Source organism: Calypte anna, chromosome 4A (genome assembly GCF_003957555.1).
Source record: "Calypte anna isolate BGI_N300 chromosome 4A, bCalAnn1_v1.p, whole genome shotgun sequence".
NCBI classification, from domain to species: domain Eukaryota; kingdom Metazoa; phylum Chordata; class Aves; order Apodiformes; family Trochilidae; genus Calypte; species Calypte anna.
In genome coordinates, this window is record NC_044248.1 from 17,854,024 (window position 1) to 17,877,716 (window position 23,693).

Genomic DNA, 23,693 nt, shown 5'->3' on the forward strand with positions numbered 1-23,693 from the left:
TTTCTGGATTGTTGGGGTTTTTACAATTTTTTAAATTATTATTATTTTTTCCCCCCTGCAGTTCAAACTCTCCGCTCCCCCCTTCCCTCCCCCTCGCCCCTGCCATATGGCTAACCTCCCCCCTCCCCTGCAAGGCTGGTGAAATCTGGAGGCAGAGACTGGCCCCCCTGCCTGCGTAAGAGCCTCCCCCCGGCGCGCCCGCCTCCGGCCGCGGGGCTGGGGGCGCCGGGAGAGCCAGGGCGGCTCTTATTCTGAAGGGGCTGGAGGGGGGGGCTTCATTTCCTGACAGCTATTTACTTAAAGCAAATGATTAGTTTTGGAAGGATGGACTATAACATTGAATCAATTACGGGACGCGGTTTGTGAGACCATTACAGTCGGATCGGGAGGGAGGGCGAACGGGAGGGGAAAGAGGGCGGCTGAGTGGGGAAAGTCACAAAAGACGTGGACATATTTTGGATATTTTACAATCTGCAGGATTGGGGCTGCGGATTATAAAGGAGAAGGTAAGAGGTGAGGGGCAGTTTCACCTTTTTTACCCCACCTTTTCTTACGCTTTTTAAATTATTCTATTTGCTTCTCTTCCCCCTTCCCCCTCCCATTTAGTTGCCGTCGGTTTGGTTTTTTTGGTTTGGTTTTTTTTTTTGTTGTTGTTTTTTTGTTTTGTTGTTTTTTTTTTTGTTTTTCCCTTTTATTTTTCCCGATGCTCGGAGTCGGGCGGGAGGCTCCTTCTCGCAAGGCTCAGGCGGCGGGGGGGGCAGAGAGCGCAGGCGGTCCCCTTGGAGGGAGAGCCGGGAGCTGGCGCTCCACGGGCCGTCGAGGCGGCGAACAGCGCGGGCAGCGCTAATGACAAACACATTGGGACGGAGGGGGCCACCACGCCGCATTCCTGCCACGGGGGCGGGAACGACCCGCCGGGGCTACGGGGGTAGCGGCGGTGCCCGCTCGGGGGGACAGAGGGACGCGTACCCACAAAGTAAGGTAGGGTCGCTCCCAGCCGCTCCCCCTCTTCTCGCATCCTTTGCTGCCTTCACCTCTCTGCTCTCCCGTCCCTTCCCCCACCCTTTGTTTTTCACCACCTTCCCCTGTTCAGATCTCCCTTCCCACCTCGACCCCCCTGACCGAGTAGCCTAAATTGCCCCGAGATCCCGGGAGGGGACACGTACACAACCCCTCCCCCCCGACAGCCCGATCTCCATCCCTGCGTGCCCCGTCTTTTTTTTTTTTTTTTTTAATAAGTCAGAGGAAGAGAAGATGCTGAATTTAGGCAGTTCTGGTACCTGGAGTCTTTCCAGCTTACAGCCCCCTCTGGCAACGGGAACGCCAGCCTTGCCGGATTCTCCGGACTGTTGGATCCCACCGTCCCCTACCTCAGGGGAGGGCAAAGTCTTCGCGGCCACCGTTTGGATTTTGTCAGGCACGGAGGTTGCAAACTTGCCATCCTCTGCCAGGCTGGAGTCCCCTGGAAGAGTCCTAGGAGCAAGTAGGAAATGGCTTTTTGGCTGTCCGCGGCATTGCTCAACATTTTTGGACACGGATCCTGCAGCCCAGGAGCCGTTCCAGAGAACAGGACTTGGATAGCTTTTTCTGGAGCCAGCAGCGACAGATCTATAGAGGCAGCAGCGGCCCCGGGGAGCAGCCGCCAGCCTCCGGGGCTTGCCCGCATCCCTGCGGGGCAGAGGCGGCTGCGGAGCACAGGCGGGGGCGATACCTTGGCCCCCGCCCGCGCCGGGAACACGTTTCCAGCGCCCTTCGACAGCATTTTCAGCGCGTCTCTTGTAAATGCTTCAGCTCCCTGGCGCTCCTGCGGAGTCCAAGGCTGCCCGCCTGGGGAGAACAGGACATCGCCCAGACCGGGCGGGGACCAGCGGACACTTCTCCAGGTTGCGGGCATGTCGCCCTCCCTTGGTCCCGCATCTCCGAGCAGGGGCACAACGCTTGTTTCCCCGCCGAAACTCCTGCCTGTTCTCCGCACCCCGTGCCCTCGAGGTCTGTTCCCCACCCGACGGAGAGGGCTGGAGAAGAAGCCCGCGGGTCTCAGTGCCACCAGAATTAGTCAGCCCTTGGTGGAAAAAACCGGCTTCACTCAGCCGCTCTCCTTCTCCCCTACCGCACTTCTCTTTTGCCCGGCTACCTCGCATTAAAAAAAAAAAAAAAAAAAAAAAAAAAAAAAAAAGAAAAGAAAAAAAAAAGAAAAAAAAGAAAAAAAGAAATATCGCTCCAGCTTGGCAAAGGCTTTCCTATTGTTTCCTAGACAAACATCGAAGTGGCTGGGAGTTGCCATCTCTGTAGGGTTTCTTGGTGTCCTGGCCAGCCTTTGATCCTCAGCGGCTGTGGCCGTCGGGCTTCGCCGAGGGGAGCTGCGGCAGCGCCGCCTCTCCACTCCCTGTGGGCTGCAGCCCGGGCTCCCCGCGGGCAGACAGGGTCTGGCAAGGGGCTGCAGTCTGATGGGGGCTGGAGAGTGTGAATGTAAATCCCCCACACGCCCTCCCCACCACGGCTGGCTAGAGGCATCCCGCTGTCACCCCGACGGGGCGCACCGGGGAAAGGTGGGCGGCTTGTTATGCCCTCCACATGTCCCAGGGCTGATGCTGGGGTCCCAGTTTGCCTGCCTTAACTCTGTGTCCCTGGATGGGGCAAGAGACTGAATCAAAGCCAGGAAACAAGCATCAAAGCTTCTTCTATCATCGGCTGATAAAAATACAAATTGTGGAGATTCAACTTTTAACTATGGGTCTGGAAACTACAGGGAAAGATGTCTCAGCAAGGGACTTCAGTTTTGGCTTCTAGTTAACAAAGAGTATTTTAAAAAGGCCCTCAGCTAAACAGTGGTTTAGCCAACCTCAAAAAAAAAAAAAAAAAAAAAAAAAAAAAAAAAAAAAAAAAAAGTTTGAAGAAAAATGAGACCGCACAAAGCACTGGGATTTAAGTCCATGAACAAACCAGATCTCCCAGCCTGCAGGCACTCTCCCACTGCTTTAAAATGAGACCTCTTGTTCTGGTGATCCTCTCCTGGCATGAAGGGGCAGGAGGTGTGCCAGTCCAGCTGCCATCAGGCACTGGGGCCATCTTTGCTCTTATTTGCTTCTTGGTGTGTGGGAGATCTTCATGCAGCTGTGAGAGTAATATATAGGTATTAGGTTTCAAGAAAGCAGGAAGTAATAAATATTTAAATAAAATACCTCTTTGCTATACTACAGTATTGAAATAGGATTCAAGTACAACGCATATAGACACAAAAAGTCTTGCTTACTCCAGGCCTTGCTGGTTATTCCCAGTTGTACCATTAAGTCTAAAGATGAGGGTGAAGTGTTTATACAATCCTCTCCTCACTTTCATCCTTAGATCACCATGGCCCAAATGGCACTACTTCTGCATGTGAACTTTGAAGATTTTAACAGAAGATGTTCATTTTACTCAAGGACCAGGGAATGACTTCTGAGAGGTTATTTTTCCTGGTGGTGGCAAAAATTGATGATAATTTTTAAAAAGTGGAGCAAGTACGTGAACAATCCTTTCTCTCCCTCTTGCCTTGCTCTCCTGCTTGACTCATCTCTCTCAAGCCAATAAAGCTCTGCATGGGAACCCAAGGGAAAAGTTAACAACAGCTAGGCTTTCTTGCTCTTGTGGTTGGCAGAGATGGATTGATTTTTCTATGCAATGCTTCTGAGCACTTGAGTTGGGATCTAAGGTGTTCTTTGGTTTGATCCTGAAAACCTGAGTTGTATTCTTTGGATCTGCAAGTCTTTTTGTCTGACTGCAGAGACAGTCTGGAAAATCCTCCTTGGACTATGTGGGAAATTTAGACTTTGCAAATTTCCCCCCACCTTTAGCTCCTAGACTGATGGAATCTATCCTTGAAGGTTGGGCTGAAGAATCAGGGCTGACTGGAAGGCTCATGGAGTAGCAGACATCACTGTGTGTGAGTGCTTTGGGCTCTGCAGGAGCCAGCACTGAGCTATTCTTGGTGTGTAGCTGTTCTTGCATATGAGCTTTGCTGGATGCAGATACTTGCAAAGGGCTGTAGAGCAAGCCTCAGGTTAGAAGAATATTTATACCAGTCTATTTAATTGAATTTTATTGTTGTTGTTTGTGCCTTTCACCAGTGAATTTTTCAGACCTGCCTGTAAGCACTGCAGGGCAGCTCTGCTTGTGTGGAGAACTGAGTTTGCAATTTGAGAACTGAGAACTAAGAAATGTTTCAGGAGGTCCTGTCTGAACTTTTACATTCAGTTCGTGACCACAAGGAGGAAATCTTCCCTTGTTTTCTTGGGCTGGCCTTAGCTCTTCCTGGAGAAGGTCAGTCTTCCCAGAAGGACAGACTGCCACAGTGACAAAATCACCACTGAAATTATCCAGCCCTCTCCTAACAAGCATAATCACATCACTACGTGCCAAGATTTGCAATCCAGCTGCTATCATATACCTTATGTAATTACAGAGCAACAGAGACAAGTTTGTCTTAATTAATTGTTTTTAAATCGTCGAACCCCCATTAAATTAAAATATAAGAAATTTTAATTTAAAGTTGATTCAGGAGATCCAGTCTAGATTCCATCCGCTACGTCGGAGACCAGCGCTTCTTTCTGCTCAGGAAAAAGGGCTCAGTAATGTGGATCAACATTGCCATCTAGTGGCTGAGAGCATGAACTGTAGTGCCTAGAAGGAGATGAGTTTTAGTCTCCAGCCCCCTCGCAGATGGGTTAGTTTTCTGTCTTGAAAGAGATCTTTGTTTGCTCTTCTCGGTCCACCGCAGTGCTTTCTCTCTAGGTCATGTGGAGCAATCGCCTAGGAATAGCATAATTTTCCACCAGTGTTCTGATTATTGATTTTACTTTGGCTTCTACGGTGCAGTCAATGAAAACCTTCTTGGTAGGAAGCCAGTGCTTGACAGCGAGTGTTTAGAATATCGGCTCCTTGCTGATAACAATCATTCAGATGTTCTTTTCCTGATTCTTTTTATAACTAAAGCATACAGGAGAGATAGCAAAAATTCAGCCAGTTCCTTTCTAAGCTCAATGGTCAAAGTAGATGGATGCAATTACTATTTTACCCTAGATATTCAGCCTTCCCTGCAGAGAATCTGAAAAACTCCTCGTGGCACCATCTAGCTTTAACACATCCAGGTGTCCATTTTAGCTAGTGATGTTCAAGGTATGCAAGGAATTACAACTGGCTCAAAGTTATCTTGTATGTATGTTGTCAATACTGGGCTTCAGTTTTTATAATTCTACTTGGTCTAGTGAGATTATACCAATTTATGGTGTGATGGACTGGTGTTAGGAACTGAACCTCTTGTGTTTATTCAGACCTGTGATTTGGGTGATTTAGGACACAGAGGGCTTCTCTGGCATCAGCAAAGTAAAAAAAGAAACTGAAACAAAATAAGTGTGTGAAAAAATTAGGTGATCGTACATAAACAAAAACCTGGTAAGCATAGCTGTTTTGTGTTGTGGGAAGGAGAAGTGTAAAAGTGTAAATCTTGCACTCCAGAATAAGAATATGCTCTAGATGAGACTCAAGCAGGCTTAAATCAGATGCACAATGTAATTAAATCTAGTTCAAATAGATCTTGAGTCTGGATGATGGTGAATCTTTAGTACATTATTCTGTCTTTCACCCGTGAGGAGGTGTTGCTCTGGGTCTTGATGAGATTAACAGATCATTGAGGAAAGATCAAAGCTAGGAGTTGTGAAAGAATAGCCAGCTGGAAAGTGCAAATTTGTGTTCTTAAACCGCAATGGTAGATTGAGGCACTCAGCTCTTTGATTTCTATGGCAGCCCCATCGTACAGCAAATTTTAAGTAGCACTTTGCCATCACCTGTACTGACATCAATACAGTCATGAGGCCTCTATCCTCACACATGCAGCTCTGCAACAGTGCAAATCCACTTCAGCAGTATTTCTTCAGGCTGGTTTGCAGTAAGCTAGCTTTGTGTTTTCTCCTTTTGTGCTGCATCATATGTTGAATAGTCTGCAAAAACAGAAGGAAGGAGGGAGACATTTGCCTTTTCAGAGAGAAAAGGCAGAAGGAAACCTGGCAGACAGTAGGGTGACATTGTCTTGGGAACCAGATCAATAAAATAGGCCATTAAGTCTTTCAAGATTTATGGTGGTTTACTTTATCAGAAAAAAAAAACCAGGATATAAATGTGATAAAAATGAGCAAGGAGGCTGAGATCAAGGGTCTTTGATGTCCAAGAGACTGTTATCAATGGGAGACAGATAAACATATGGTAATTATTGCTAACTGAAGAATCAGGCAAAATGTCTTGTCTCTGCTGGAATGTTGTCACTTGAATTTCTGAAGTTGTTTTTACATGTTTTTGGGGTTTGGTAGTTTGTAAGTCTTCTAATTCTTCTGAGACCCTTACATTTGATTTGCGTACCAAATACTTTGTGCTTTGCAGCATCCCGCCGTCTGCTCCACATGTTGTGGGAGGAAAGAGGGACTGGTTCAGAAACTGTCCTTTGTATGTTGTAAGCATTTAACTCTCATTTGGCACCAGCATAGTTGTAATAGCTGGACGTTTTTGCATGGTTACCTATCTCAGCTTCAGGAGCTGAATACTACAGGGTGAATAGAAACTCTCCAGAACTTTTGAAATGTAGTCCCTGCCTCGGAGCATCATCCTTTATTTCACTCCTTGGCCTGTGTTTAAGATTGAGGGCTCTTGTCTGCAGACATTTTTTCATCTATATTGTCTTTGGGTCAAATCCAATTACTGTTAATGTCACCAGTAAGATGCCTGCTGATTTCAATGGGAGCAGGGGTTGTAGGAACTTTTCTTTTGGCAATTATCTAGCAGGATGCTTCAGTATTTTAAATATAAGTGTCGTTTTATGGCACAAAAATTTCATAGATGCTTGTTTCCACTGTTGCCTCTTCAAGACTGATACCTTAGGACTATGTGTTTTAAAGCTAAAATTGTCTCCTGTGATCTATGATTCTCCACATTTCTGGGGAGAAAGGATACTCTGAAGGGCTGTGCTGGCCTACAGTTTGTCATGGATTTCTTCCATTAGAAAATTTCAGCATATGTTTCAAATAGGATGTCTCTCGATCAAGGGAATTCTTGCTAAATAAGCAATAAACACTATTGTATGGCATTGTATTTAGTAAGCTATATATATATATATATACAATGGCAAAACAAAAATATCACTCAGGATTGCTTTATTTGGAATAAAACTAGCTTTTAAATATATTGTTTCTCCCATAGAACCTGCTTGCAGCTAAAAGGCCAAAACTTTGCTCATGAAGCCATTGCACCCTCACTGATGTCTGTGAGGGTACTGCCCCTGTGCATGGCTGTTTCTGTGGGCTCAGTCTGGGGAGGTGGCAGGAGGCATCAGAGCGGCTTGCAGGCTGCTGGAGAGAGGGTGATATGCCAGGAATAGGCTTCTTACACTGAAGGAGGAGAGAAGAGGTCATGGTGCCTCAGCTGCATGTTGGTGATGTGTCAGTGGCCTCATACACCTTGTGAGAGGTGGCTGCACACACCTCAGAGAGCTGTGGGTGCAGGATGGGGTCCCCAAGCTGTGCTAGGGCTCTGCAGGAGAGGGGTCCTGCAGTCATCAGTCCTGTTGGTCCTTGCTGTTGTCAGTCCATTAACTGGTTCCCTCTTTCCTTCTTTCTGTTTCAGTTGTTGGTAGCTATGGGTACTTCCCCAAGGACGTTCCTGATCCTGGGATATTTTCTCACAGGTAATGTTCCTCAGTCCTCTAGGCCTCTCCATCCCTACTCCTTCATAAATCTTTATTTAAGCTTGCTTTCATTGTACCCATGATAAAACAAATGCCAAACTCTTGCCAATTGTCTACAGGCTCAATTTTTCTGCCCTTCCCTTTGGTAGGCTAAGAAGGTGATGCTTTTGTTAGCCTGTGCAGGCCACTTTGCCACCCCTTACAGCTCCTGTAACCTCTTGCCAGTTCCTTTGCCTGCACAGAGAAAGTGAGCTTGCCTGCTCCCAGCTGTGCCAGCCCTGTCCCACTGGGGTTTTTCCAGCCCTGCCTGTGTGGGCTCCCTCCTCCTCCCACCCCACCCCACACCCCACCTCACCACAGCCGCTGGGGCTGTCTGCTGAGCCTCCCAACATCTGCCCAGCGAATGGTGCTGGGAGGGGAGGGCAGGGTTTGCCACAGGGTGACAAATATAGAAAGGGTCTGGAGGCCAAGAGAACACATGCAGGAGTGAGAAACTTGTTTCAAAGACAGGCTGGATGCCTGCTGCTGGTTTATTGTACAGAGCTCACTTTTCAGGCCTAAGTACCTGTTTATTGTGGACTGCCCTATCTGTTCTCTACAGGTCATTTGATAGATTGAAACAGTAAATCTGTTTTCCTGGTAAATTCCTCATTTTTAAGGGTGTGGATCTTCTAATTTTCCTCCTTGGAGTTGGACCTGAACCAGCCCACCTACAAATTACCTAGTTTTACAAATCTGAGCCTCTAACTGTAGATTGCATCTGAAAGCCAGTGCCATCAAAAACATTTAGTTCAGTGAATTACAGTTTTATTTGGCTATAAACCTTCTGTAGGTTTTGGCTACAGATAGATCTGATGCACACATTTTGGATGTAAGCCCCTTCTCTAGCCTTCTGCAGAAACAGAAGACAGATGTAAGGTGCAGGGATTGGTCTTGGGGAGGAGTTTCTATCTTTCAGTTGGCAGCTTACACAAAGGCTGACAGAACTGGTGGTTTTCTGATCACTGTTGAAAGGCCCTGTAAGAGGTCCCTGACCCAGAAGCCCCGGTGTGGGATTCACAGGTATGCAGCTGAGCCATGCCTACATTTGGGGCTTGTAAACTGAGGTGTGGATTGAGAGCCCTCTCTAACTTCACCTCTGTCTTCCACCTCTTAATTTGACAAACAGAAGTGAGCAAGCAAACACTTTACATTTCAAAGAGAAGTCGTTTTCCATCCCTTGGGCAAAGCTCTGGCTTTTAACAATGGCAGATTTCCTGGGACATCAGCACATATGAAATGGTCAGAATACCAGCTGCTCTGGATCTGCTTTGCTATCTTTCCCATCCTGACGCTGAGGTTTTTCAGTGTGTTCATATGCTGTTTATTAATGTCTTTTTGCAGGACCGCTCCTAGCACTTTGCCAGCTTCCTCTGCCGACTATTGTTCCCAATAGGAATGAAATGGTGGTACAGCCGAATTCCAACTTCACACTCAAATGCTCCGGAGACAGCGAAGTGAGCTGGCAGTACCCACTGACTGAGGGAAGCCACAGGATTGACATTAGACATGAAGAAAACAACAGTGGCCTCTTTGTGACAGTGCTTGAAGTAGGAAATGCCTCAGCTGCTGATACGGGCTTGTATGTTTGCTATTATAACCACACTCAAGTGGAAGATGGGGAAGTGGAAGGGAAGGACATCTACATCTATGTGCCTGGTAAGTGAAGGATGCCACAGCCACACCTGGAGGTTTGGGTGGGAGGGCTGAACCATGGATTTTCCTAAGACTTGTGTTTTCTGTCAGAGGAAGATTAATGATCCTAGGGCCATTTCCTAACATGTAAATCAAGACTTGCAAGTCTATGGATATATTCGTCATTCCTTCTGTTTGTTTTTACTTTTTTTGGTGAGAGTTTTACTTCTCAAGAAAAGAGGTGAATTCACAGATTAAGACCTGAGGGGCTGGGTAGTAGGCCTTGGTGGCCAAGTCAGCTCAGCTACGGGAGCACATCCAGCTTTCAGGTTTGCTTGGCCCCCAGGTGGGGCTTAAGGGCAGTGCCAGTTCTTTCAGGGGTGACTTGTGTGGATGTTTTGCAATGTGTGTTGACCAAACCAGTGCCACGTCTGACACTAAAGCAGCTGCAAGATAAGGAAGGCTGTATCTTGTTCTGAACCTGAATCAGGCTTCAACTGAGAACTGGAGAAAACTCATGTGTGCACAGGGCCTGGGAAGCAAAAAACAATGGAGATGTCTTGGGGGTGGTTGTCACAAGGATTGGTGAAATGAGAAGTGTTATTGCTGGCCAGTCTGATGCAAGATTAAATACAGTGCTACCATGCAGTGCCCTGTAATTTTCAAAGCAACCCCAGCCTCTCCAGGCCCTGGGCAGCCTTTCCCTCTAGTGGTAGAAAACTTGGAACCACAAGAAATGTATCCCTTGTTCTTGGAAGTACCTGTCTCTGACTTTGCCCTCTCAACCCCTTGTTTCAACTAGAAATCTGTTTAAAGGCTTTCCACGCTATGCATGGGATGAAGATCTTTTTGTCATAGCCGAGATAGGCACCAGGGGCTCAGCCACAGCTGACTGCCTTTGTGAAGCCCTCTCTAGATGTTTCCTTGACATTGGCTGGGGTTCAGAGGATAAGTGGCACAACTGCTGGGCCAGGAAAGATCAAGCCTGTAAATTTGCAGTAAATATTTTGAACAGGAAATGAAAAAGAGAAGAAGAGATTGCAAATCTTTCTGCAAACCTGCAATATGAGGCAGAGGGTATGCTGTCTGCAAACTTCAAGGAAGATTGTGGAAGGGAAAAAACTTACATGGCACTAACAGGACTTGTTTTAAAGGCAATTTTGCAGTGGCATTAAGTTTTTTGCAGTTCGTGATGTGTGACTTGCGGCCAGCAAATTTTCTAAGACTTTTTCTCCATTTTCCACAACAAATGTAAAGCATTTGCATTCATCTTTGGAGTAAGAAGATGTTCTAGCAGAAGCTGCAGACTTTGTCATATTTATCTTTATATCCAAACAGCTCTAACCAAATCACCAGAATGTGCTGGTGTTAAGCAAACTTTTAGCTAAGTGAAGAAATAAAAAAGCAAGAAGTGCAAGAGTTCTTCAAGAGGACTTTTTGTTTTGTTTTTTTAATGCCTCTAGGCATCAGCCTACCAGATTTGCAGGGCAAAGACACCCTGTAATTTTTTCCACTCACCAACCATCAAGATGTCATAAATGCAGCAACATATCCTTTTCTCCAAATTATAGAGAATGTTCCTGTTTCCACTGCAAACTTTGTCTTTACAGTTGTTTTTCCTGCAATGAATTAGAAGGGCAATGGGTGGCAGCAACCCACTTGAGCCAAGTAGGATTATGTTGAGACTTCACACAATATCCCATTTTCATTAACAGAGCATAGAAAACCAAACTAGGTGAATCCTGTTTCTGTTTTACATTACAGTGGGAAAAATAATACATGGAGTTGGCAGCATCTTTGGGACGGAGAGCTGTGTTTGGAATATTGCTACAAAGAGCCTGCCAGTGCAGCAGAAAGTCTATTGTTGGAGGGATTTGGATTGCTATTTATTAGATTGTATTATAAAGCTTCACACAGAAGCTTCAGGCTAGCAGGGATTATTTGTTTATTCCGAATTGCCAAATGGAGATAAACTGAGGGCTGTGCTTTTTTAAGTTGGATATGTTATGTAATTACATTTTGAAGTCAGACTTTGGATTGGCTTGGTAGGAGAGTTGGCATGTATTTTGTTGACTTTAAATGAAACAAAATTGCCAGGTGTTTATTTGTTTTTTTTCTAGTTGAACACCATATTTTGAAAACCACATGCTGTGACCATAATTATGTCTCATAACTGTAATGTTGGACATGTTAGAAATGCATGAAGATAAATACCTTGAACTATTTTTTGATTAAATGTGGCTTTAATGGCTTTTCTACTTTTTGACATCGAAAGTGAATTTTTTTTTTCTTTTTTCCCTTGATTATGTATTGGTTAGGAGACAGTTATTACCAAAGGGGGGGGAGAGGGGAAATCTAACTGAAGAAGTTGAGTGACTTTTGCCAATAAAAGGCAGGATCTTTAATTAATTTTTTTTTGTTCAGTGAATGTTGTGCATAAGTGAGAAATCCTGTGTCAAAAAAATAGGCTGTTTAAATCTGACTTTGCTCTACATATGTCTTGGTAGAGTTGTCTCTACTAAAGTGAATTGATCTTTAGTCCCCAGCAACTGTACATGTGTTTTCACACCCAGTAGTGATTTTCTTGCTTTTTGTCACCTAATACCCTTTAGCCCTCACTGTAGGAGCATCTCAGAATAAGGTCTAAGGGGAATGGTAACACTTAACATACTTTTCTTCTGGGGTTCTTTTCATTTCCCATTCTTTCCTGTTTTGTGCTTAGGCCAAGTAACAAAAATGAGATACTGCACACAATTAGCATGCCTTACCTGCAGTCTCTGAAAAAGTGGAGTAATAAACTGTAGTAGTTCTAGTTACAATCTGTAAGTGGTCATTGCTATCAAACTCTTGTACATAAACTTACTACAAACAAGACAGTGTAAAATTGCCTCCTGTTTTTTTTACAGACCCAGACATGCCTTTTGTTCCTTCTATACCAGAAGACCAGTTCATCCTTGTAGAAGAAGGTGATCCCACTGTTATCCCTTGTCGGACGAGTGACCCGAATACTCAAGTGACTTTAATTAACAGTTTAGACAAGGATGTCTTTGCTGCCTATGACAGTAAACAAGGCTTCATAGGGAATTTCCCTGCAGGCTCATATACATGCAAAACAATGGTTAAAGGCGTGGAGTTCAAGTCCAATGAGTTCCTCATCTATATTTTAAGAGGTACTTTTTTTTCTTGTTCATTAAAATGTGACAGTATTCAGCCCAGTTCTTTCCTCACGCTATAAAAGCCCTATTAGCACCAGCATCACACAATGACATCAGATACTTCCTGATGATGAGCTTCTTGTTCTTCTGGCAGTATTGCTAGCTAGTTGGTAGTTTACTTAGTGGTTATATACAGTTTTGATAAGAAGAAAATATCCTTCACTTTATCTCCTCTCCTAAATGGTTGCGAGAAAAATCTCCCGTAATCCACGTATTTTCATCTTGTTTGCTGAAATATATCTTAAAAGACTGTTGTTTCCCAGTGGCTCAAATTATAGGACTTTGTGTAGTCTGAAAAACATGATTCAAGTATTTTGACAACGAAGATCTATCAGTCAGAAAAAGATTCTGAAAGACAGTCACTGATTAGCAAAATGGGAAACTGCTTTTCTACCAAGTGCATTTTCACAGGAGCATTTGAGATAGCAACTTCTAATTTTAAGCATAGATCATTCTTTGTGGGATTGAGCTCAATGCTTGTGCTCTTCATGCTTTAAATACACACTGTTTATATCAGCATAAACTAGCAGAACTTTCACTGAATTTCCTGGGCAATTCCTCAGTAGAGGAAGTGAAATGGAAATCTCCCCCTGAAATCACACCATGTTAAAACTGTATATTTTAAAAAACTAAATCTTCTCTCCTTCTCTTCTCCTAGCCACTCCACAGCTGCCAGTTGAAATAGAAGCTCTTAAAACTGTCTACAAAACAGGCGAGACCATCGTAGTAACTTGTGTGGTCTTTGACAATGAGGTGGTCAATTTACAGTGGAATTATCCTGGGAAAGTGGTAATTATCTCTCTTTTAAAATTTATTTTTCATTTGAATGTTTGTAGTTACTTACGGGGCATGAAGGTGGGGTTGTAAAATATTCTTCCCCTCTCTGAATGAGGACAGCTCAGGAGAGGAAACAAAGTAATTTCTTTTACTTTTAGGTTACCACAAAATAAAGGCAGTCCCAAAAGTTAGAGTTTGCTGTTAGTTAAGTATGCAAAGCATGAGAGGAAGGTGAGGTGTGACTAGGAGTCCATCCTTGGGAGAGGAATGCTGTCTCTCAGGTCCTGTACTAGTTCAAAAAAAAGAAATGTGAAAATGGAAAGATCTAGGAATGTGCCACACATCTGCATGAAGCTCTGCTGCTGGAGGTTTGAACCTCTAAAATGGTTCTCTCAAGCCCCAGATTCTTTGGCATAATGGAGGATGATGAAGAATTAAGTTCATAGCCTTGATTGTTCCTCATTATGCAGGTGTTAATTGCAATGATTTTTATAGTCAGTGTAATTACTCACTAATGAGAACTGCCTGGTAAGAAAACCTTTAAACTTCTGGAGAGCCTCAGAAATTTAAAACCAGCATTAACAGCTTTCTGCAGTGAAGATGTTTACTGGTTAGAACCTGTCCTTGTCAATGAAGAATTTCAGAGTATTGTATGTAGAAAGTCTGGTCACTTAAAGGATGGAGTACTTGAGATGACTACCTAATTGTGACCTCAAATCCCACCTTCTATTTAAATATGTTAAGAGCCAAAGAGAAAAAAAGTATTTGAGCAGGTTCTGTTCTATTTTCCATGATGCATGTAGTAATCTTTGCCACGTGCAATGTTTCAATAATGTCCCCAGAATATGATTTGTTCCAGCCTCTCATGATAACACAGTCTTCCATTCTCACCATCATTTACTGGCAGCAGTTTTCTTGCCAATGAATTATTCTTGTTTTGAGGGAAGGCAGAACATAGCACCTAGCAACAGGTTACTTTTTGTTGGGTGGAAGGGATAAAAATTCACCCCACTTCATGGTAACTGAACAAAGAAAAGTCAAAATAAAACCCAACAGATTTTATGTCTGAGAAGAAGGTAACACCTAAGAAGTAAAACACTCCTGTTGGCTGCTCACCCAAGTTTTGAATGGTATTTTGTTTCAAATGAACAAAATATGAGCTGTCAACATCCTCACCCTTCCTTGCCTGCCCCCAAAGGGTGTATTTTTATGGACACACCTTTTGTGCCTCTGGCTGAAAATGCACCCCTGACTGAGTAAACAAGTATTCTGCCATACAAGGTTTAGATGATTGTTGTGACTCCAGTGGCATCATAAATCCTTAACAGTATGCTTTCAGCTTCAGTTACTCAAGCAAAGTTTTTTTTTTCCTTCTCCAAACTACAGAAAGAAAAAGGTCTGATAAAACTTGATGATATCAAAGTCCCATCGCAGAAGCTGGTTTACACCTTGACCATTCCTGAGGCATCAGTGAAAGACACAGGGGACTATGAATGTACTGCTCGGCATGCAACCAAGGAGGTTGAGGAAAATAAGAAAGTACTCATTACAGTTCATGGTATGGTCTGATTTTAGTGTCCACAAATTATTTAATGTGTTGGAAGACACTGTTCTTGAAAAATGCTGCCCAGTGTTACTTATGCAAGGCTTTTTTGCTTACAGACAAAGGCTTTGTTCATCTGGAGCCTCAGTTTAGCCCTCTGGAAGCTGTCAACCTACATGAAGTAAAAAACTTTGTTGTCAATGTGCAGGCATACCCAGCACCAAAAATGTACTGGTTGAAGGATAATGTGACTCTGATTGAAAATCTTACTGAGATTGTTACTAGTTCCAACAGAGTCCAGGAAACAAGGTACTAATATGTTTCTCTTATTTTGCCATGTTAACGTGTGTCTGGGCTCTGTTACTGCTCCGTCTTTGCACTGCAGTTTGTTGCTCCTTTCTCAGTGGTGTTTGAAACCAATTTCTTAGTTTTCTGTTCTAAAGGGCAATGTCTAATGTGCCTCTTTTTATCCCCTTGATAGAATCAACCCCTCAGACCATAGGAATACTAGTTTCTGAGCACTAAGCCCCTTCATTCGCTCCAACATGTTTCCATACCTATAATTTCTTCCTATTTTCAATACTGTCAGAGGCTTTGTCACATCCCTGCAGAATATACCTATATCCACTTGTTTCTCATTGTATTTTGGTAGTTATTTACCATTTGAGTAATCATTTCAGTGTACAGGCATGCGAGAAATGCCAAATGTCACAACATAATCTTTACATACCCAGATTGCATGTTGCATGGAAGTGAATTTTAATGCCTGCCCTAAAAACACATGCAAAACCTCTCATTTCTACAGGTTTCAGAGTATATTAAAATTGATCCGGGCCAAGGAAGAAGACAGTGGATACTATACTTTGGTTGCTGAAAATGAAGACGAGGTTAGAAGATACACCTTCTCCTTGCTAATACAAGGTAAAGACCCTTAAAGATTTGACTGCCAGAACTGATAGCACACAGCAAAGATCTGGTCTCCTTATCCATGGGGTTCCCTAGAGTGCTGGAATACGAAAGGCGTGAGCTGGGTGACTGCAGAATTGCCTGCGTGCCGAGTCCTTGGAGCTCTCATACCCTGATCATGGCTTTCAGTTCAACTCTGGCCTTGAGCCAAAAAGAAACTTTATCCTCCCACTTAAGTTATTCCAGCTGACAGCAGGGATGATAGCTCAGTTAGTATAACATGAGGACGTGGCATAACCACAGCACTTCCTTTTCATGGCTCTAGCCTAGGATATGCTCTGTCCTGCAGGAGATAAGGACCTCCTGGACAAGTCCTGGTCTTTAGCTTTTAGCCAAACAATACCTGCCCTCTTTTATTTGAAATTTCAGGCTGGTTTTATTGACCCTGATGAATACTTTAGCAAATTCTTGTCTCCTTCCCAGTTCCAGCCCTGATCTTAGACCTTGTGGACGATCACCATGGTTCTGCAGGGGGGCAGACAGTAAAGTGCCTGGCAGAGGGGACCCCGCTTCCTGATGTGGAATGGTTGGTTTGCAAGGACATTAAAAAGTAAGATGAGCTGCTTCTTTCTTATCTAAAATATCTACTTGTTTTTTCCTTGATTAGCTTAACATTATTAGTTACCACACCATACTTTCTTCATTAAGGGACAGTAAGCTATGGATAATTTCTTTTTTTTTAGAGGCACGTTGCTTCTATTTCAACATTGATTCAGGATGTTTCTCTCATAAATTTTTGTGCTCAGTAAGTTAATTCCGCATGTTTCACAGTTTGAGCAAGGATCTTGAGAAGTAGCTGTCCCTACTCTGGGAGCTCTTATCATTTCACAGGTAGCTCTGACTACCTTCTTAACATCCTTGCGTGTTCTAAATTTTTACTTGTAATTGTTTCTGGCCAAATCATAATTTTGACCTTCAAAGTATTTTAGACATGTGGAGTAATTACTCCTGTTTTTGCTAGTTCTAGACTGACTCCTATGGCTACTGGGATTCAGGGTTTTCCCTGGCAGGCTATCCACCAGGGATAGGGAGACCAGAAATGGAAGGAGGGTAGGAACTCTGAGCACCTTCCATCTGTGCTCTACTTTCATTATGCTAAAATCTCTTGCTGCCTTGTGGGACAGCTGTCCTCCTGGCCCTGCCCCAGGGAGCCTTGCATGGCTCTGAGGGTACAAGGAGAAAGAGATCTACCCAGTACTATGACTCGGGGACACACCAAAGTTTATCTATTCCAGCTCTGCTGGCCTGCATTGACCGTCAAAACAGCAGTAGTAATGAGAATCAGAAGAACAGTTATTCTGAGGAAAGAAAAATGCAGGAATTTTACAGAGATGGTCTTAAGCATTTCTGATTTTTAAAATTATTAATGCCAGGAGAAAGTTATAGGGAAAAGTGATTCCTGTTCTGTTCAGTCTTTGTGCATACTTATGCCCAAAGCCCATTTCCCTGGTTATTCTTCTCTGCAGATGCAGCAATGACACCTCATGGATTCTTCTGAGCAACAATATCTCTGATATACACATGGAAGCCCACCTGGATGAGAAAAACAAGGTGGAAAGCCAGGTGACCTTCCAGAAGGTAGAGGAAACCCTGGCTGTGAGATGTGTGGCAAGGAACGACCTTGGTGCTGTTACTCGGGAACTGAAGCTTGTGGCTCCCAGTGAGTTTGTTTTGTCTTTCTGTCCAGTTCAGTCTAGAAGAACACTTAACAGATGAAAATCTAAATCACCGGAGTTAAAAATAAATTAAAATGGATTTTTTTCTACCTTGGGACATGTGAGGATGAGACATTCTACAGGTCTCTGCAATGCATGTGGTTTTTGCTTATTCTGTGGTACTATGACTAGTTTTATCATTTTATGGCCACTGGCTATGGGATGTTCCTGTAGACAATTTGTGCATCTGGTTTTGAAACAGGAAGGTAGACCAGCTCTGGGCTTGGAAAGACTGTATGTCACCAGCCTCAGGGACTGCTCCTGCCACATCTGCAGGACACAGGAACTGTGATAGTAGGGGAGGTGGGTGACTTATTTGTGTGTCCAGTGTTCCTCATGGCTCAGGAGGAAAACACAGTCTGTCTTTTTACTCCACAGCCTTGCGATCAGAATTAACAGTGGCTGCTGCAGTCTTAGTGCTGTTAGTGATTGTGATAATTTCACTGATTGTCCTGGTCATCATATGGAAACAGGTAAAGCAGAAAAGTATTTCAGTTTGGATGCTGAGCCCTACAGGGTTTTCATCTGTTCAGAAGTCAAGCACAGGACTAATGGTTGGCTTTGCATTCAATCTGCTTTGCAGAAGCCAAGGTATGAGATCAGATGGAGAGTCATTGAATCCATCAGCCCTGATGGCCATGAATACATTTATGTGGACCCAATGCAACTGCCTTATGACTCCAGATGGGAGTTTCCTCGAGATGGGTTAGTTCTTGGTAAGTTTCCACTAAGGGCCTGATTAAGAACAAATCTTAAGTCTCCTCTGCTGGGCTTTGCAATGTAGTTCATGGGCATGAAGTCCAGAGTCTCTTTGAACCTGTCTGTTCTCCACAGTTCTCCTACCACATCCTCCTTATCTCCTACAGTGGTGTCAGCCTTGATCTCTTTGTGTTAGTGTCTCCCATGCCTCTGTTACACCTTTCTCCACATGCCCCTCATGTAGTGCCCACCTCCATATGGCTCAGGGGGCCCCTCGTAGTATTCAATTCCTCTTCAACACTCAGTTCTGCTTCAACAAGAAATGCATCAGCATTTTTTATTTGCAAGACATTTATACACTTATGTCCAGAGGCCAAGGGAAATCTGCAAATAGTTATGTAGTTTTATTAAAAAATGTTTTTAAAATAACTAACCCACAATGTGCATACATCAGCCCCAAGTAACTTTATAATTTTTTGTGTGGCTGCTGTTGTTCTTCCTCTCCTTTCTGCTTTCTTGCTTTGCTAACCCTGCACAGAAATTCATACTGAATACCATTATTAATAACTTCAGAGCTTGCCCAGTCTGTCATTTATATCAGTTGAAAGTGTGATGATTCTAGACAATTTAATGTTCTATCCACATAATGCTTTAAATACATAGGGTTTCTCTCTCTTGGAAGTATCTGTGCACCAAGCTGTATCACAAAATACAGAAGAAAACCACAAAATATGTTTCATGCTTTTAAAAAAACACCTTCTCCTGGAGTAGTTCTCCTTCCCCCACTGCAGAGAAAGAATTGATGCTAATCCGTGAAAGGAGCAGCACAAAAATTTCTGGTTCATGAACGATACCCTTTAATTAAATTCATGTTGATAATTGAAAACTAGAGGAGGGTGGATATTTAATGGAATTATTTTATTAGAACCCAGACTTTAATTATATGCCTAAATAGGATTTGTCAGATCTGAGCTGTTAAGAGACCACCGCTGTGACTTTGTCTCCCTCTGACTCACGAGCACCAGCCTACTTCAATGCCTGCCTGTTTACAAGCCTATTCAGGAGAGTCAGTGCCTTAGAAACTCAGGCTGTGTCCTTTTGGCAGTCTGGATTGCCCAAGCACTCTTTTTGTCATGGTTAACACTTACCTGCTGGCTGGATTTTGCCATATGAAATGTTTGCTGGTGGGGATCTCTTTTGTTTCTGGGGCTGATAATTCTGGTTTCTGTGGGCTTTCTCTTATCAAAGTGGGAGATGGCAGCACAGCAATTACCTCTTTAGCTCAGGGAGGCTCTGAAGCAGGATACAAAACCATTTTGGCTCAGTCAGATGAGCATTTCCCATCCTAGTTGTTTAAGCCAGCTGGCATTTATTTGTTTTTCTAGCTAGTAGTGCCTGGGGTGCAATGCTCTGCTAAATGCCAACTCTGAACGTTGGCTGGATGGTGCTCCAAGAGATAAATTTGGTTATGCTGTGTATTACCCTTCATAATGTACATAGTGTGTGCTGCTGTTTAAAGGGCTCAGCAGGCAGTGCAAGATAGGGAGATCCAGGCTGTCACAGAATGAGAAACACAGGAGTGCAGTGAGCTGCCTACATGCCACTGCCTTCTCCTGCCTCTGCTGGAAGTGGCAAAGTCCCAGCAGGACCCGGACCTCTTTCAGCTGAGCTGGCAGAGGACAAGGCCTTTTGAGGAGTGGGGTCCGAGTGCTGCCATTTCTTGGGATCTTGAGGTTGCTACTGAGAGGTGGCAGAGTTGCTGCCAGTGCTTCCCAGCAAACCACCCATTTGTTCTGGTGGACTTCATAGAATGAAGTGCCAGTCTGACACACAATCAGACCCATCCATCCCCATTTGCAAAAGGCAAGCTAAGAGTCAAATTATCCAGCATTCAGGGATGTGGTATGTAATTTCTCACGAGTCTAGAAATTTGATCTAGCTTGTCTCGTTTGTTTTTTGGTACAGACCTAAAGAATAATGATTTAAGTTGAGGTATGCTGGTCATCCCACTTCAGTTTTAGCCAGAGAGGCACCCAGTTGAAAAGGTTTTGTCTGGAACTAATTCACAACTTCACCTTTGTGTTTGTGGCCCATCCAGCAGAAAAGCAGCACCTGCCCATCAAGATTAGCAGATAAGGTCTGTTGGTGGTCAACAGAGGCTGCAACAGCTCTCACCCCCAAGTGTGGTCCCTCCACTGGTTTGAAGAACTTTGAATTGTTGTGTCTGCACCATCCCCCTGGGGTGGGCAGGTCACAGTGATGCCTTTATGCCAGGAAAAGTAAACACATCATAATTTTGGGCTCCACTGAAGGCCTCAACTTCAAGAATGTGATGGCATTCCAGATGCCTCCAGCTCCTAATCTGTCAGCTCCCACCTGGCCCCAAACTTCAAGTGTAAAACACATGGGGCTTGGCCTGCATCTGCAGGGAAGGGTGAAAAGGGGAAAGAGAAGCGCTGGCTCCCCGGCACTGCGGAAGCGCTCTCGCTGTCTCCACACACACCCTGGCAGCAGTGATGGAGAGGGATATGTGTGCATTGTGCTCAGCCAACAATATGGTTTGGGGAAGAATTGGCTTGTGAAGACAAGAAGATCAAGGAGCATCAGCAAATGCCATCACATTCTAAAGGGCTGCATCCTGCCATGTGGCTCCCAGACCTTTGGTCTGAAAAGTTTCAGGGACCAAATTTCAAACTCAGCTTGTTTGAATTAGCTGGAAATTTAGTAGGGAGCTTTCTCATATCCTGACTGGCAAGAAAAATCTTTGGAGAACAGTAATCTTGAAAAAGAATTGTAGTCTTTGTGTGCATGACAAACTATGCTGTCATAGTCTTAGAGAGTTTCTTCATTAGTAACTCATCTACTCATGTTTTAACTGTTACTTGTGCTTATTAATGATGTAGATACTGTTTAACTTGAAACTTTCTTATAAAAGTGTGTATACAAGTGGAATCTGTAGCTAGAGAATAACAAACATATGGCATTGCATGCCAGATAGCACCTTCAGAAGCGTGATAGGTGGCAAGTTCAAACTGCAAGCAAATGTCTAAGAGAAAATGCCATATATATCCACAGTAAAAGTCACTATGGATTCTTCCTATGCTGGAAGTTAAAAAGTAACATAAAATAAAATACAGAGCTTGCCAGGAATATGAAAACATCCTGGCATCTGGAGCTCATAAATGGGTTTGTTCACTAAGGGCTACCTTAATAACCTTGCTTTTCAGTATGGAATCTGTGAAATAGTATTTTGCAGTATGTTTGTGCATTTCACATTTCTCTAAAATCTCACTCAATCTGTACACAATTCTTCTGGGCACTGTATCTGTGTCAGGATATAGGATATGCTAATCCCAAATTTTTGTCTAAATTGATTTGTAGGAAGACTACAGTGTGTATAAACATTAGCCATTTCATTACAGCACTTGGAAATTTGCAATAAAAAATTTGTTTAGGCATATGAAACACACTTGTACATTAAACTTCAGAGAAGCTCACCCTCATCTGTGATCAACATGTATCTCAGCTTCATGCAAATCTCTGATGGTCCTGCCTGTCTGTTTCTAAATGTGCTACGTCAGTCTACCTTACGTGTATCCAGCATTGGTATAGCAACCTGAAACCACAGCTAAGGAGTTCAATTCAGATTTTTAAGTACAGGGCAAAGTGTACTGTATTCAGGTGCTGACTGAGGCACAGAAGTAAATTTAATCATAGAAGAATCAGTGTTCAGAAAGGATAAAGTGAAGATGGCAGAATGTAGTGGATGAGTTGAGTTGTTTCTCAGAATCCCTTTCCTACAAGCTCCTGTGTGCAGATGTGCTCCTGATATTTGCCTGCTTGTTTTTATTTACAAATTTTACTTAATGACAGAATTTCTTTAAAATATATTTTACTGCTTAACAACAACAGTAGTAACACCTGTGGTCTGGCTGAATGATTCTGTTCTTTCCACACAAGAATGACCATCAGTAGAGCAGTGGCAGTGGGAAATGAGGCAAATCACTGTTACTTTCTGAAAAAAATAATTCTCCCCCTCCTGTTCAGGTCGAATCCTTGGTTCTGGTGCATTTGGAAAAGTAGTTGAAGGGACTGCATATGGATTGAGTCGCTCCCAACCGGTGATGAAAGTAGCTGTGAAAATGCTGAAACGTGAGTTGTTGTGGTTCCATTTCCCAAGCTAGGTAGAGCATGTTCCTTCAGGGTTGTTTAAACATTGCTTGTGTATAAAGACTTGAATTTGAAAACTAACTGTGGAATCCCTGAAATTCAAAATTAGACTTCAGATTGCTTCATGGCATTTCAAGACTGGAAGTATCCAGGCTTCTGAAAACGTCCAGTTAGTTTTTATATGTATGAACTGTAGCAGCCACAATAACCCAGAAAAGTTAAAATAACCATGAATCATAGAATAGAATCATAGAATTGACTGGGTTGGAAGGGATCTCAGAGATCATCAAGTCCAGCCCTTGATCCACTATCATTGCACTTACTAGACTGAGTGGCACATGAGTGCCACACTCTCATGGCACTGAGTGCCACATCCAGTCTCTTTTGAAATATCTCCAGGGATGGAGAATCCACTACTTCCCTGGGCAGCCCCTTCCAATGCCTGAATGTTTGTGAAGAAATGAAAGTGATACAACAGAGGAGAAATAGGCAGGTCTCATGTGAGAATCTGAAGTTCTCTGAAGAGCCCTTGGTTTCTGATAGCTGAGAATCTCATACAGTGACTCTGGAGGAACCATGAGGATCTTGTCAAGTACCTCTGTGCCACCCAAGCAATCCACTGTACCCCTGGAGAGGACACACAGACTAGGTCAGCTATTGAGCTGCATCAACTGAGTCCCCTATTAGTGATTTATAACTCCTCTCAGAGTCTCAGGAAAGCTCTTTTTCAAGTAAAGGACACAGCTTTCTTCAAGAAGGTTTGGTGGCTTTGCTCTAAGGAGTCAGGCAAGAAGAAATGATTTGTTACAGTGGAAAAGGTGGTGATTCCTACTGAGCAGCTGGTGTGCTTTTTTCCACAGCTACAGCTAGATCCAGTGAAAAACAGGCACTCATGTCTGAACTGAAGATAATGACACATCTTGGCCCTCACCTCAATATTGTGAATCTACTGGGAGCTTGTACAAAATCAGGTGGGTTTGGCTGACAAAACAGAGGTCTGCTGTGGATCCATCGTTAGCTGTTTAAGTAGCACACAACTTTCAAGTAAAGGATTTATCAACAGATATAAATATATAAAAAATTTCACAAACCTACTTGATATTTGGTAGCTGTTGTAGTCATAACTTAGTAAAAAAAAGTATTAATTCACAATATTTTTTTATGTTTTATAGTTTGTTTTCTATATTTTTTGAAGGTTTTTTGCTATTTTTGTTTTTGCTTTTTTT

General features: G+C 43.5%; 1 protein-coding gene across 1 annotated transcript in view; it reads left to right on the top strand.

The window, feature by feature from the left end:
- The first annotated feature begins 370 nt into the window (after nt 1-370).
- The window catches only part of PDGFRA (platelet derived growth factor receptor alpha), a 31,764-nt gene continuing 8,441 nt past the window's right edge, over nt 371-23,693 (top strand). Inside the window, exons 1-14 of the mRNA XM_008491829.2 lie at nt 371-506; nt 7,648-7,708; nt 9,092-9,406; nt 12,289-12,552; nt 13,256-13,386; nt 14,761-14,932; nt 15,037-15,226; nt 15,723-15,838; nt 16,307-16,433; nt 17,350-17,543; nt 17,977-18,071; nt 18,182-18,314; nt 22,345-22,449; nt 23,328-23,438. Coding sequence (XP_008490051.1) covers nt 7,660-7,708; nt 9,092-9,406; nt 12,289-12,552; nt 13,256-13,386; nt 14,761-14,932; nt 15,037-15,226; nt 15,723-15,838; nt 16,307-16,433; nt 17,350-17,543; nt 17,977-18,071; nt 18,182-18,314; nt 22,345-22,449; nt 23,328-23,438 — 2,002 coding nt within the window. The 5' untranslated portion in view covers nt 371-506; nt 7,648-7,659. The remainder of the gene's footprint in view (nt 507-7,647; nt 7,709-9,091; nt 9,407-12,288; nt 12,553-13,255; nt 13,387-14,760; nt 14,933-15,036; nt 15,227-15,722; nt 15,839-16,306; nt 16,434-17,349; nt 17,544-17,976; nt 18,072-18,181; nt 18,315-22,344; nt 22,450-23,327; nt 23,439-23,693) is intronic.